This window comes from Papilio machaon, chromosome 9 (genome assembly GCF_912999745.1).
Source record: "Papilio machaon chromosome 9, ilPapMach1.1, whole genome shotgun sequence".
In the NCBI taxonomy this organism is placed as follows: domain Eukaryota; kingdom Metazoa; phylum Arthropoda; class Insecta; order Lepidoptera; family Papilionidae; genus Papilio; species Papilio machaon.
The window spans coordinates 7,970,049-7,983,092 of record NC_059994.1 but is presented as its reverse complement, the minus strand read 5'-3'; the positions used below and the strand labels follow the sequence as shown (position 1 = coordinate 7,983,092).

General features: G+C 35.2%; 1 protein-coding gene across 2 annotated transcripts in view; it reads left to right on the top strand.

Annotated features, from left to right (window-relative positions):
* The window catches only part of LOC106711851 (adenomatous polyposis coli protein), a 49,632-nt gene that overhangs the window by 23,946 nt on the left and 12,642 nt on the right, over positions 1–13,044 (top strand). Inside the window, exons 2-3 of one of the 2 annotated variants that reach the window (XM_045679393.1) lie at positions 5,294–5,616; positions 10,815–12,221. In XM_045679393.1, the coding sequence (XP_045535349.1) occupies positions 5,350–5,616; positions 10,815–12,221 (1,674 nt within the window). In that variant the 5' untranslated portion in view covers positions 5,294–5,349. The remainder of the gene's footprint in view (positions 1–5,293; positions 5,617–10,814; positions 12,222–13,044) is intronic. The other variant, XM_014504259.2, reaches the window with a different exon arrangement.

Below are 13,044 nucleotides of genomic sequence, written 5' to 3'. Positions count from 1 at the left end.
GATCCGTTACATCACCTTCGCTTTATATTACATCTATTTTTAAATAAATCTCATCTTTAGTTCTAACGCTTACTGCTTTTGTAATCCACCCAACTTTCACTCTCGCCTATACTTTCTTGACCAAGATTTTTGTTTTGGTTCGCTAATTTTCCTAGCTGTTACCGTTTATAGTTGTTACGTATAGAACAAGTGTACCATGTAATACACTATAATGTATAGATTGTAAATTAATGGATTTACTTCTAAAAATAATGTTAATTGAATAATTCTATTTCATATTACTTTTCCTAAATTGAATTAAATTTTGGGATTATGTCGACCAGTTCAATAGTTTGTCAAGGCACGTATTATGTTTTAATCTTGTTAATGTTGATGTCGTTGTAAGTAAAAGTTGATGACATTTTTTTTATTTTATAAATGCCATAGTTGGTGAAAAAGATCAGCCACCCCCGAGTGAGTGCGGTCTCACTCCAATTACAGTAGAATTCCGAGTGAACTTTCACTGGAGGCCGGACTGCTTTCTTGTTTAATGGCTGGAGAGTAGGCTGTCAGCGGAGTGGCTGCGCCGGCGTCGGCGCGGCCTGCGGTACTCTAACCATTCATGCGGTTTGTTTTATTTACCCCCCATTGTTTACTTGAACGAGAAATTTACCTTAACATCATTCTAAAGTTTGTTACTTTCGAAGATTTTTTGAACTTCTTTTCTATAATTTATTCGAATTATTAGGTATTAAGTATGTATCTAATTATTGTGGAGTGTCTCCAATTAAATCTAACTAAAATGTTCCGTATTGATTTCTAAGGCTGCAGCAATTTACGTAATTAACAAAATTACGTGTCTCGTTTCCATAACCTTAACGTAACCCTAAACTTGTGACGCTCCCTCGTAACTTATATACGGCACGTTTGTAAAAACAGTCATTCTATTTTTAACCCTGCTTCCTCCCGTCGACCGCGTTCTGTCAACCCAACTGTCGCACGTCGAGTGACACCACCTCGTGTCTCAGATTCGAAGCCATAGGAGAAGAAAGAACAGTCAGGCTTATACCAACGTGATAAGAACGAAATTTGTCTCTAAAGGGGACAATTTATTTTCGACGGGAATTCTTTTGGTTACATCTAAATATACCAATATGAAAAGATATGTTTTTGGATAAAAATTATCTTAGAAGTCCGCCCGTAGAATGAACAGAGACTTAATGCAAAAAAACAACAAACTACGCAATGACTCAGACAAAATACAATTAGTAGAGAAGACCTCTCTTTGTGACCTCGACATTAATTTGTTGAGTTTAAATATTTATGTTTTTTATTATGACTCACGTCACGCCTCGTTGGTGTCCACAATAAAGAAGAGAATCGAATACTGAGATATGAGAAGTTCCACTTGTTGTACTTCTGTTCTCTCAAAGAGTAGAACACTCAGTCTCGACAATGGAAATGCTATTGCGCAATAAACTGTCTCTACGGCATCTTCTATCATATCCATACTTTACATCTACGAATAATAGACTATTACGAATACTTGCTAATGTTTCTTGATCTTGGTATTTATAATTTGTATGTGTATATTCCTTTTTCGGGACAGCTTTTGTTGTTGCTTCGTGCATGCTTAACATCAGCTGTCGTTCTCATGTTGTCCGAAGTGCATCGACCCCTTCGCGCCTTAGTTTATGTAATGCGGTTCAATGATTTGTAATCGTTTGTTCATTTTGTCTACCCAATTTGCTAGTATTATGTCTTTTGAATGAACTAAATTTAATATGGAATAGTTTGTTACCACTTAATTTTTTCTTTTTCATATCTTGCAAATACATTTTTTTTAACGTTTTGCCTAAGGGAAGTTATTTAAATACCTCTGCTTGGGTTATTGAATACTTCACTTTATTATTGTGAGGAATGTTTAGTTTTGTGTCATATTAATTCGGTACATGTATTCGTCCATCTTTTATTGTAAAGACATATTTACTAAGATATTAAAGGACGTGTCGTAAAGAAAATTACAGCAAATTGTGACTCGGAAACCTTAGAGCGCGGGAGAAGGTAACAGTCGGGCGGGGGATAAGCGCCACATCTCGGTCAAGGGCTCTCCATACGATGGCTACTTGTCTGGCACCAGTACTCTGATAATCATATTATAGTTATTGATGTTTTAGTGTACTACCAAATAATGGAGTCGATCCAGAAAGAAATATATAATACTAGCTGTGCCCGCGACTTCGTCCGCGTGAAATTCTGTCTTCGGATAGAATTTTTTTTAGGCTAATTATTTTACTTAACCGACGTGCTATGATTTGATGTATGGATATAGAAGAACATAGAGAGAGGTGTGTCAGGACCGCGCCAAATGTCTGGTCCTGGGTCTCTGCCTACCCTTCTGGGTTACTGGCATGAATTTTGTTGTTGTTGTGGTATTTTACTTAAACTTATAAAAAATTACAACAAAACTTATTAAACTTACAAAATATTCACATAAAATCGTATATTCCCATACAAACTTTCATCCCCTATTCCCTTTTGTAATACTGCAGCCTTGAGGGTAAAACTTTTACAAACTTCAAATGTCAATTTATTTATATCAAATCAGCAGCCTAAAAAATAAGTTTCGAAATTCTAACTGTAAAAATGACGACACTTACATTAAATTTTCCATCCTCACTTTCAACCCCTTACAACGCTTTTCCCTCGTTATAATGTAGCCTATGTCCTTACTCAGGCTCTAGACTAAATATTGGTAAGGGTAACAGCAAAACATATTAAACAAAACATTCACCAAAACCTCACATATTGCTAAACAAAATTTCATCCCCTATTGTTATTTAGCACCCTTAGGGGTAAAATTTTTACAAAGATGTAATTTCATATTTATTGATATCAAATTAGCAGCCTTGAAAATAAGTTTCAAGCTTCTATCTGAAAAAATAACGATAAATCCAAACAAAATGTCACCCCCACTTTCAACCCCTTACAACCCCTTTTTCGCGTTAAAATGTAGCCTACGTCTTTCCTCAGGCTCTAGACTAAATATTGGTAAGGGTTAAAGCAAAGCATATTAAACAAAACATTCACCAAAACCGAACATATTGCCAAACAAAATTTCATCCCCTATTGTTATTTAGCACTCTTGGGGGTAAAATTTTTACAAAAATTTAATTTCATATTTATCTTTATCAAATTAGCAGCCTTGAAAATAAGTTTCAACCTTCTACCTGTAAAAATGACGATAATTCCATACAAACTTTCACCCCCACTTTCAACCCCTTACAACCCCCTTTTCGCGTTAAAATATAGCCTATGTCCATCCTCAGGCTCTAGACTATCTGTGTACAAAATTTCATTTAAATCGGTTCAGTAGTTTTGGCGTGAAAGCGAGACAGACAGACAGACAGACAGACAGAGTTACTTTCGCATTTATAATATTAGTAAGGAAGTAAGGATTAGTAAGGATTAGGTACTTGTATCTTAGAAAATTACTCAGATGCCTCAAAGGCTTTCTTTTTCTAACCTTACTTCTATTTTAATAAAATTACCTTACTGGTGGGCGAAATTCAACATGGATGTAAAATAATCAGGAACTTAACACAAGTTTCTGAATGACTTAGAACATGAAAATTTAAAGGCATTTATCGCAACACAAGGCGGATAGAAATAGGGCAGTAAGATGTTGATAGCGCAAAAGTGTTTGCCGGCTGCGATACATTACCACGCGATCGCTCTTGTTAAATCTACGCGTTAACATCCGGATTCCTCGCAGCATACAGTGCTCAAGCCTAGTATATTTTGGAATTCCAAAACATGCTGTGCGAAAGTAAACTGATGCTATGTTAAAAAATTTAACGAGACAACGAGTTATTTTTTCTAATAATATCAACTGAAATCAGATGCAATACGAACATCTTGGTATTGTATCAGTTGCATCAATTGAAATGTGTTTAAAAACACACACAAAGACGTTGAGTGGTCATCCTAATTGTAGATTTAGTTACACTAAATCTATTATAGTAAATGAGTTCATTCATGAACAGAGAAACGTTTAAAGATTTCCACGTTCGAGGCCGGTGTAAAAATCTTCTTAAAAAGCTTTCGGTCACGTTCTGGCGCGTGGCCAGTTCCTTTAAAATAACCGTATGCATCCCGGAGCTATATTAATACGTAGGCAATAAATAAACTCGTAACTTTGCTTTTAAAAAACAAACAAAAACAGGAACGTAACGGTCATTTGTTTATGTGACTGATGGTTCCGTTTATTAGTATTTTGATAGAATATTAATTTTATGAACTTATTTTCTGATTCATCAAGTATTAAAAAAGATATGAGAACTGGCCAGTAGTTTGAAGAGTAAAGTGAATTCACGATCTTATCTATAAATTGCATAAAAATGTCTTTCTATACAAAACATGACAAAAATCTACATAACCTTGTGCTAGTAACCCGTTTCTTATCTTGAGTTATATAAACAAGATGATATTAAAAGGCTAGAGATATTACATTGAGTTTGACCTTTTTGTTTACTGTATGTTATATATTTTCTATCAGCCACAATAAATAAATATCTTACCTTTTAGACCTCTGGTATAGATGTAGAACATTGAGTCTAGAAGAATACACATGCTACATATTATCTCGGAAATGTTAACGGTTGTCGTGAGATACTTTTCATTCACGTTCTTACTCAATAGCGATTTTTTTTAATTCTGCGCAGATGAAGTTAGGCATTAACTAATTCTTCATGTTTTTTTAATTTCATTCCGTAAAATATACGAGATCAATATCTTTATTCACAATATGGTATTGCTTTTTTGTTTAATAAAAGCTATAGCCCTCATAGATTCTAAATCTGTTGTTATGAATATTGCTGACCTATTTCGTGGCATGGGAGGTGTGGACTATATTTCTCCAGTTTTGTTTATTCCTAATGCGAACCAACGATAGATTTACGACACGTGTTTCGGTTTTGCATTTTCGAAGAGTTTTTTAAAATAGTTCAATGAAATACAGTGGTTACTAAAAATACAGTAGTATCATTATTGTTACGGTCATTAACCTAAAATGTATTAATTAAGAAAAGAAAAAAAATAAATTTAAAAAGCATAATGCTAAATTCACACGGGGACAGAACACGATGACAACGCATAAGCCAACTGTAGTAGTTTTGCTTCAAATCTGTCTTCGTGAAATTAGCATAGACATTTGCAAAAACATAAAACACGGAGCACTATCCAACACAATACCTTCAATAAACTATCGTAGCAACTGCCATAAATGATACCATTCCTTCAATATATCCTACAGATTTATAACACGTTTTTATATGATGTCATAAACATACAAATATTCAAGTATAAAAAATGAGTGCGCGAGACTTCTACAAAGTGATGTACCGGAACAAATCAACTGACAGACATAACAGTAGAGACTATCTCGATAATGATACAGAGTTCAATGCGAACCATTTTAAACTTTTCGATGACTTTAGTACGGATCTGAGAATAAACTTCAATACTATAAGCAGTGTGTTCCATGAAGTGACAAGATGCAGAAGAGGTGATCCAAATGACTCCGGTATTGATGTGGAGAACGGGAACCATAATGATACATCTCGTGATAAAGACTTGGTAAGTATAATAGCGAAGCTTTGTTTTAATTTGGTTTGGGATTTTCTATTTAATAAGTTTCAGTGTGTGATATTGTAGTGAGATTTTTCTATTCAAAGTTTGATTTTATTTTAACTGTTGCGGGGCATGTCTAGTGAGATAAAAAGTAATTCATAATTATTCTTGTTGTGCGGAATTTGTTTGTTTAAAAGTCGAAAGAAATTTTTTTCTATCATCATTTTTCTATAAAATGATAATGAATGTGTTATAACATATTTTTAAAGGAATTTATTATGTAACAAACCTTCAAATAATGTTTTTTCAAATAGCTAAAAGCATTATATTGCATTATACATTAACATCTTACTAATATTATAAATGCGAAAGTTTAGATAGATGGATATTTGTTAGAAGGTATCTCCGGAACAGCTCAACGAAACGTAAACAATAGAAATTTATAAAATATATATTCTTTGCTAGAAAATTATCTTGGAACTGAGAATCTTATTACCTCAGCTCTTGGCGTAGCGCCAGAAACTCTACTTAAAAATAAAATTCCTTATTTAGAGTCGTTTTTCAAATTATATACCAATCTCAATGTAGGTATACTTATACACTTTGGAAAAATCTTTATGCGTATTGAGTCAGCTAAGACACTGTGTGTAAATCTATTGGCACGATGCCAGAATAAAATTGACTATTCGTATTTTCTATCCGAAAATATTCCAAAGACAATTAAAATCATCTTCATACGTCTATGTCTACTGCTAAATAGAGCTTCCTCAGTAAGAGACTTTCGTCTGACTATGTAGCGTCTTCATAGAGTTCTCACCACATTATGGGTTCATCTAGATCAGGGGTTCCCAAAGGGGTCGATATTGAACTTAAAGCATTGCTAATTCTCACTCTGTCTTCTTCTATTGAACTAAGTCAGAATGAAAAATAATAACAATAATTGTTTTTAAAAGTAGATAATTTGGCCATGGGGGTCTGTGGTAACGGTTCATTTTGGAAAAGGGGGTCACTTGTCCAAAATAGTTTGGGGATCCATTGATGTAGATTATATAAGGCACGCTTTTGGTTCTCGTCTGTAGCTTCAAATTCAAGTTTTTCTATGCAAATATTGAAAAGTAAAATTTTATTATAGATGTGTTAGTTTTGTTATTGATTTTCAATTAAATTAAGTTACAAATGACACCTACGACTTAAATTGACGGTACAATATGATTAATTATTTGAATCAATTTAGGGTAACTAAGCATTTCGATAGAGCATTGTGTATTAGTCAGTACAGCAGCGGACATCGTTGTATTGTTTGTCGCCGGCCATTGTTACATGCTAATACTTCCTGCGACAGTCACTCTTTGTTTGCACTTAAATGACGGTTAAATTCATCTATTTTGTAAGATTAATAGCGCTGTTATTATCAAAAGATACAGTAACAAGCTTGATTCGTTTTAAGGGACAATTAAGAAATATTGCGATAATCTTTAACAATCAAATTTGTCGATTTGCGAGAAATCCCATACAAATCTTTTTAATGACGTTACGAAAACGCATATCGCAAATGTTCGTGATAAACCCTCTATACAGGCTGATTATGTTACTACGTTTTACTTTTTAATTTCAAATTTAGAATGTGGGAATTTGTTGTACCAACTCGTGCCAGTATGTCTTGCCTATGACAAAACTATTCCGACCTTAGAGACGTCGATACCAAGGTACCAAAGTTACTTTTACGTTATGTAAAAAACGTAATTACAAATCGAATAAAATACGCTCTTGTTTGTTATATTACCAAATTTCCAATTTCCTTAATAATACTTTTATTAAATCTGACTAATATTATACGAGTAAATGCAAATGTTTAGATGGATGGATGAACTGATGTTTGTTTGATTACGTCTTTTTTTTCCGCGCGGGTGGAGTCGCGGGCGACAGCTAGTTAGTTATACATAAGATATTTATTCAGATAATATCTTAATCAACAGTGCTTCAGAAAGACGTTGTTTGATTAGGGGTTTGTTGAGAAAGATAATTGAAGTGTGTCGTAATTAATTAAACAAAAGCAAAGTCAAGGTTCTTCTTCGAAAAATCTGAATATATTTTTCATAGCCACATCATATGAGATTCTTATAATCCCCAGCCAAATGAAATAGTTTTTTTATATTGACAATTTTCTTAAGCTGATCGGTTACCGTTTTATTTTGTTTTCAGTATTTATAAAAGATAGATAATAACTCAAATCGAGAGCGTCGCTGGCTCAGGGGTTAAGCACTTGACTTGCAATCAGCAGGTCCTAGGTTCGAATCCCGCCATGTACCAATGTTTTTTTCTATTTTCAATTTACATATATACATTTATCCTATATATAGAATTTCAGTGATATGTGTGAAGTCAACCAACCTGCAATGGGCCAGCGTGGTTGACTATGGCCTAGTCACCCCTAACTTGGGGTAGGCTCCGAGCCCCTCAGTGGGGACTATATAGCTGATGATGATAACATTTTTTATTTATTTCAGTAGCACTATTGATATTTAGTTGTACTCTTCAAATGACTAAGGATAACCTTTGTCGTATTGACTGGATCTTTGCCAATAGGAAAAGAATGCGTCACCTCACTAAGATAAATTGTAGCTGTTGGTCTAGGAGTAATGTGATATGGCGGTTAATCACATTTCTTTATGTACCAGTTTATGAGACAAAAACATTTAACTAATTCTCTAGTACCGCAATGGAATTTATTTTTGGTTTTCCCAATATTTCTTAGAAAAGAAGATTCCTAAGAGATGATTGGAATTTTAAATGACTTCATGGTACGTGCTTATTCTTGAAGCAATTTTATTTTCATAGTAAAGACTTATAGACAATGACAAATCTTACCGATATTATAAATGCGAATGTTTGGATGGATGGATGATTGATTGTATCAACGGAACGGCTGAACGGATCTTTCTGGAATTTGGCACAGATGTAGAACATAGTCTGGAAGAACACATGAGTTACATATTATGTTTTTTTTTAATTCCGCGTGGACGGAGTCGCAGGCGACAGCTATTATGTACATATAATTAAAAATAGAACTAATTCTAATCTTTTAAAATTTGCTTGTGTTAACAACGATGCTAATGGTTTCTAATATGTTATTAATACGTACAGAGATGAGGTACAGTTAGGAACGAAAGTGTCATCGGTGAAAGATGAGCAACAACCTTAATGACTGTACTGATAATCCAGTTTATATCGCAAACCTCAGTAGAAAGTTTAACATTAGCGTTAGAAAAATGCGGCTAATAGTATATCAGTTATTATAACTTTATCAGAAAAAATCTTTGCCAAGGTGATGTAGTGAATTTTGTCATTGATTTTTTTTTTTACTTACAACTGAGTATAATGCCTAAGATGTCAAAGAATACCACCGTACCAGAAAATTTAATTAAAATTTCGTTAGAAATCCATTGATTTAAGAATGTATATAAGACGCACGTACCGACAATGATTTTTTATTTACATACCAATAATTTATGTAAGAGGAAGTTTTAAATTCGCATATAAAGTAACCGCTTCTACCTATGTATTCCACAGATGCGAAGTAATTACAAAACAGTCGGCTCGAATTTCTTTTGATCTTATACATGATCTTATTACACAGTATTAATAAATTTAAACGAATCCTTTAGTATTCTATGTGTGTTGCATGATCTGAAAAAATAACACGTTCAATACCGCCGACTCACTTAGCGAGTCCAGTAAAACTTATGCAGGAAAAGAGAAGACATGGTTAAAATTGTAATGGCACGGAAAGTGTTAAAGGACAGTGTTCACCTTGTCTTAGAACACCTCTAATATCTTTCTAACATTCTGAATCACATTTTGCACTGTCTTCTTTAACAAAATCGTACATGCTGATTTGCATTCATGTGCCGTTAAGAGCGACTGTGAGTCGACTACTAATGCTTTATAATAGTACCGTTTAAACACTCTATACCTACCTACCTTATTATTCATCACTTAAGTTCAAATTTATAAGAATTTATGCCTTCTTTAAAAAAAAATCTCCTCAAATTAGTTTTTTTTTTTGTTTACATTCATCCCTGATAAATAAATTTGTAACAATTTACTTACTCCAAGTTCCCTGAGATAATAAAAAAAATGTTCATTGGATAAATTTGGAATCATTCCAGCTACAGAATTCCATTTCAAAATGATTTACATTCTCAAGACACCAAGACTAGTTACAGCTAGCGTTGCCAGGCGTCCGAATAAAGCCGGACATAGGTAGGCTGTTTGATTGCGTGTTCGGCCAAAATAAACGGTTTTACGGTTTTTTTTAGGCTTTTTACATTTCCCAAATGAGAGTGTACCTATTAATACTGAGACAAAATCCTCAATAATATAGGGTGTCCGACCTTTCTACCCAAATATCCGGCCAAACTGGCTGGTCTGTCCGGCTAGTAGTTTTGGCGACCTGGCAACCCTAGTTACAGCATTCTATCGTTATTTAAGAAATCTATTTATTATAAGAAAGATGATTTTGTCGTCGTTTATATCTAGCTAGTATATACATTTAATATTTGTAATGAACAGATAAGTTTTCCTTTAAACATACAGTATCCTTACCACGTCAAAATATGTCAAAAATACCTGGAAAATGGCAAATGCAGCCTGAGTAAATTAACCCGCTCATCTCCTTTATCGCTTAAACATCGTAACTGGTATTTTGATCGGTCTGTAAATAAACAGCAGTAAAACATACCCAGCAGTTCTGCTTCCACAAATAACGTACTAGAGTCAGCTTTCTTGCCAAATGGCCTTGACCACGCTGGTTACCCATTTAACTTCGATTCGCGTTAACTGAAACAATTTTAATCAACACAAATTTTATACGATTAATTCTAAAGCGAGATACATAATACTAATTAATGTAAACACATATTTTTAATAATAATTTTTAATTTTCAGCGTTTTACATCAACCTTATAGAATTTCGTTAATTTGACTTTAATTGTTCTAGTAAAGGTAGTTATTTTTAATTTGTTATTTTTACATACGATAGTAAACATTTTTAAATTGTTGGCGGAATTTAATAGCATTTTTCATTTAAGGATATTTACATGTCCTTAAAAGTAACTTCCTTTGAACAAGATCGGAACTTGTTTGCCTTAATGCATTTTATCGTATCAATTTTGAATTACTTAATTTGGTTTTTCTTGTTTCAGTTGGAGAACGAAGTGATGGTAGATCCTTGGAGCAGCATGGATTCTTCGAACTCACCATTGACTGATTCCGGACCATCGGCCAGTGAAGACTGCACACCTTCCACTTCGAGCGAGACCCCTCGGGGTCCCCCACACTCCTCCAGCCCGCTCTCTCCCGACGCGCGTCGCCTGCCGGACACTAAAACTAGAAATGTAACAAAATATCCCTCCAAAGGGACTGACAAGACACGTGCTCGGGATCTCACGTTAGAGCTGGAAACTCTGGAATCCGACACGCTCGCACGCCGGACACATTTTTTAGATGACGACTATCAACCACCGTCTCGATCGAATATCGAGTGTCGTATTCCTAAACCGCATTTTTTGGACCATTCTCCATCACCCGACGAATTTGATGAACGAAGCGACATAACAAACCCAAACTTTTTAGATGACGAAATCGACGGTGACGATGGCCAAGCACAAAAGAAATCCGGAGCATTACCAAAACGGCCCATGAAACCACAGTCTTCCACGTATACCGCTGAAGAGGACCGACCCCATAGGACAAATTATAGGACCACATTGCATTATGGATTAGAAAGCGCGGCCAGATCGAGCGAACGAGACAAACGGGCTTCCCAGCTCTACAGAGGTACCTGGCCCGGAGAACGGGATGTCTGGACCGGCCAGGACTCCTCTAGTGTTAGAAGTTTTTCAAGTAATGGCTCAAATAACTGCTCCAGACCTTCTTCCAACTTAGAAAATAAAATGGAATGTGTATGTTCCTTGATATCCTTACTTAGCTTGTCCCCCGAAAATAATGCAGATCTTAGCGGCCCGCTCCTAGAAATGAGCAGGTCTGTTGAAAGTTGTATAGCGATGCGACAAGCTGGATGTATACCCTTACTAGTACAGCTAATTCACTCGAAAGTACCCAGAGAGACTCGAGACCGCGCCGCCAAGGCACTGCGAAACATAATCCATACGCAAACTGACGACAAAGCGGGCAGAAGAGAAGCGAGAGTGTGGAGGTTGCTCGAACAAGTCCGCGAATATTGTTACGTGTTAGAAGACTTGGTGGATGCGAGGAAAGACGGCAAAGAAGTAATAGAAGATGACGCCACTAAACATCCTAGTCAAAGCGTCGCAGCGCTTATGAAGCTTTCCTTTGATGAAGAACATAGACACGTGGTGTGCCAACTGGGCGGGCTGCAGGCGCTGGCGGCGCTCGTGAGCGGCGATCAGGCGGCGCACGGCAGCAGAACTGACGACAACACCTGTCTCACCATGAGGAAGTACGCCGGCATGACGCTCACTAATTTAACATTCGGAGACGGCAACAACAAGTCATTGCTATGCTCCTTCAAAGATTTTATGTTGGCGCTCGTTGAACAACTGGAATCCCCCAATGATGATATGCGACAAGTAAGTTTTTATTTCTAGAAATAGGTATATTTGATGAAACTAGAAACAACAATCATTAGGTCAAAGTACAGTCAGCTTCATAAATATAGTGGCAGTCAAGATATCCAAATATATAGGAACACCTAAAGTAATCAATTATATTAGTACAACCAAAGTTATCAAATTAATTGAAGCATCCACTCTGCTCAAAAACACCGGAGCGTTCACATCGTCATATATATGAGTACATTCAAAGTGCCCATAATTATAGTAACAGACATAGCGTCAATAGTAACGAAGCATCGAAAGTATGCAAAAATATCGTAACATTTGACAAAATTGAACTCTATCTCTATTTACTTAAGATACACTTTGAAATATACTACTTCTGTTAAATTCATTTGACATTTTATATCAAAACATTTTTTTCCTATTTACTTCAAGTTTACGTCCCGCATGGGTACGAGATAGATAAGCAATATCAAATTTTAATTTGTCACCATATATGCCAGTTTAGCCTTACGGCTTAACTGCTCGCTGTGATACGCAGTTTTGGCGATTCGAATCCCAAACTTATTTTTACATTTTTAAGGTTTTTAATTTTATTATCAAAGCGTTATATAAAATTGAACTTTATCGCAACAATTATTGGTTACTATTCGACATCTTTAATTACGAATTATTGTTCACGTTTATTATTGTAAGTTTCGTCATTAAATTCCGCGCGGACTGTCACTGGCGACATCGAATACGTGTAATAAATCTATGCTTGGAAAATTCTACTGCAACCGGACTGAAGATACCTAACAGGAAGAGAAAAATATTTTGATACAAATTGTCAATT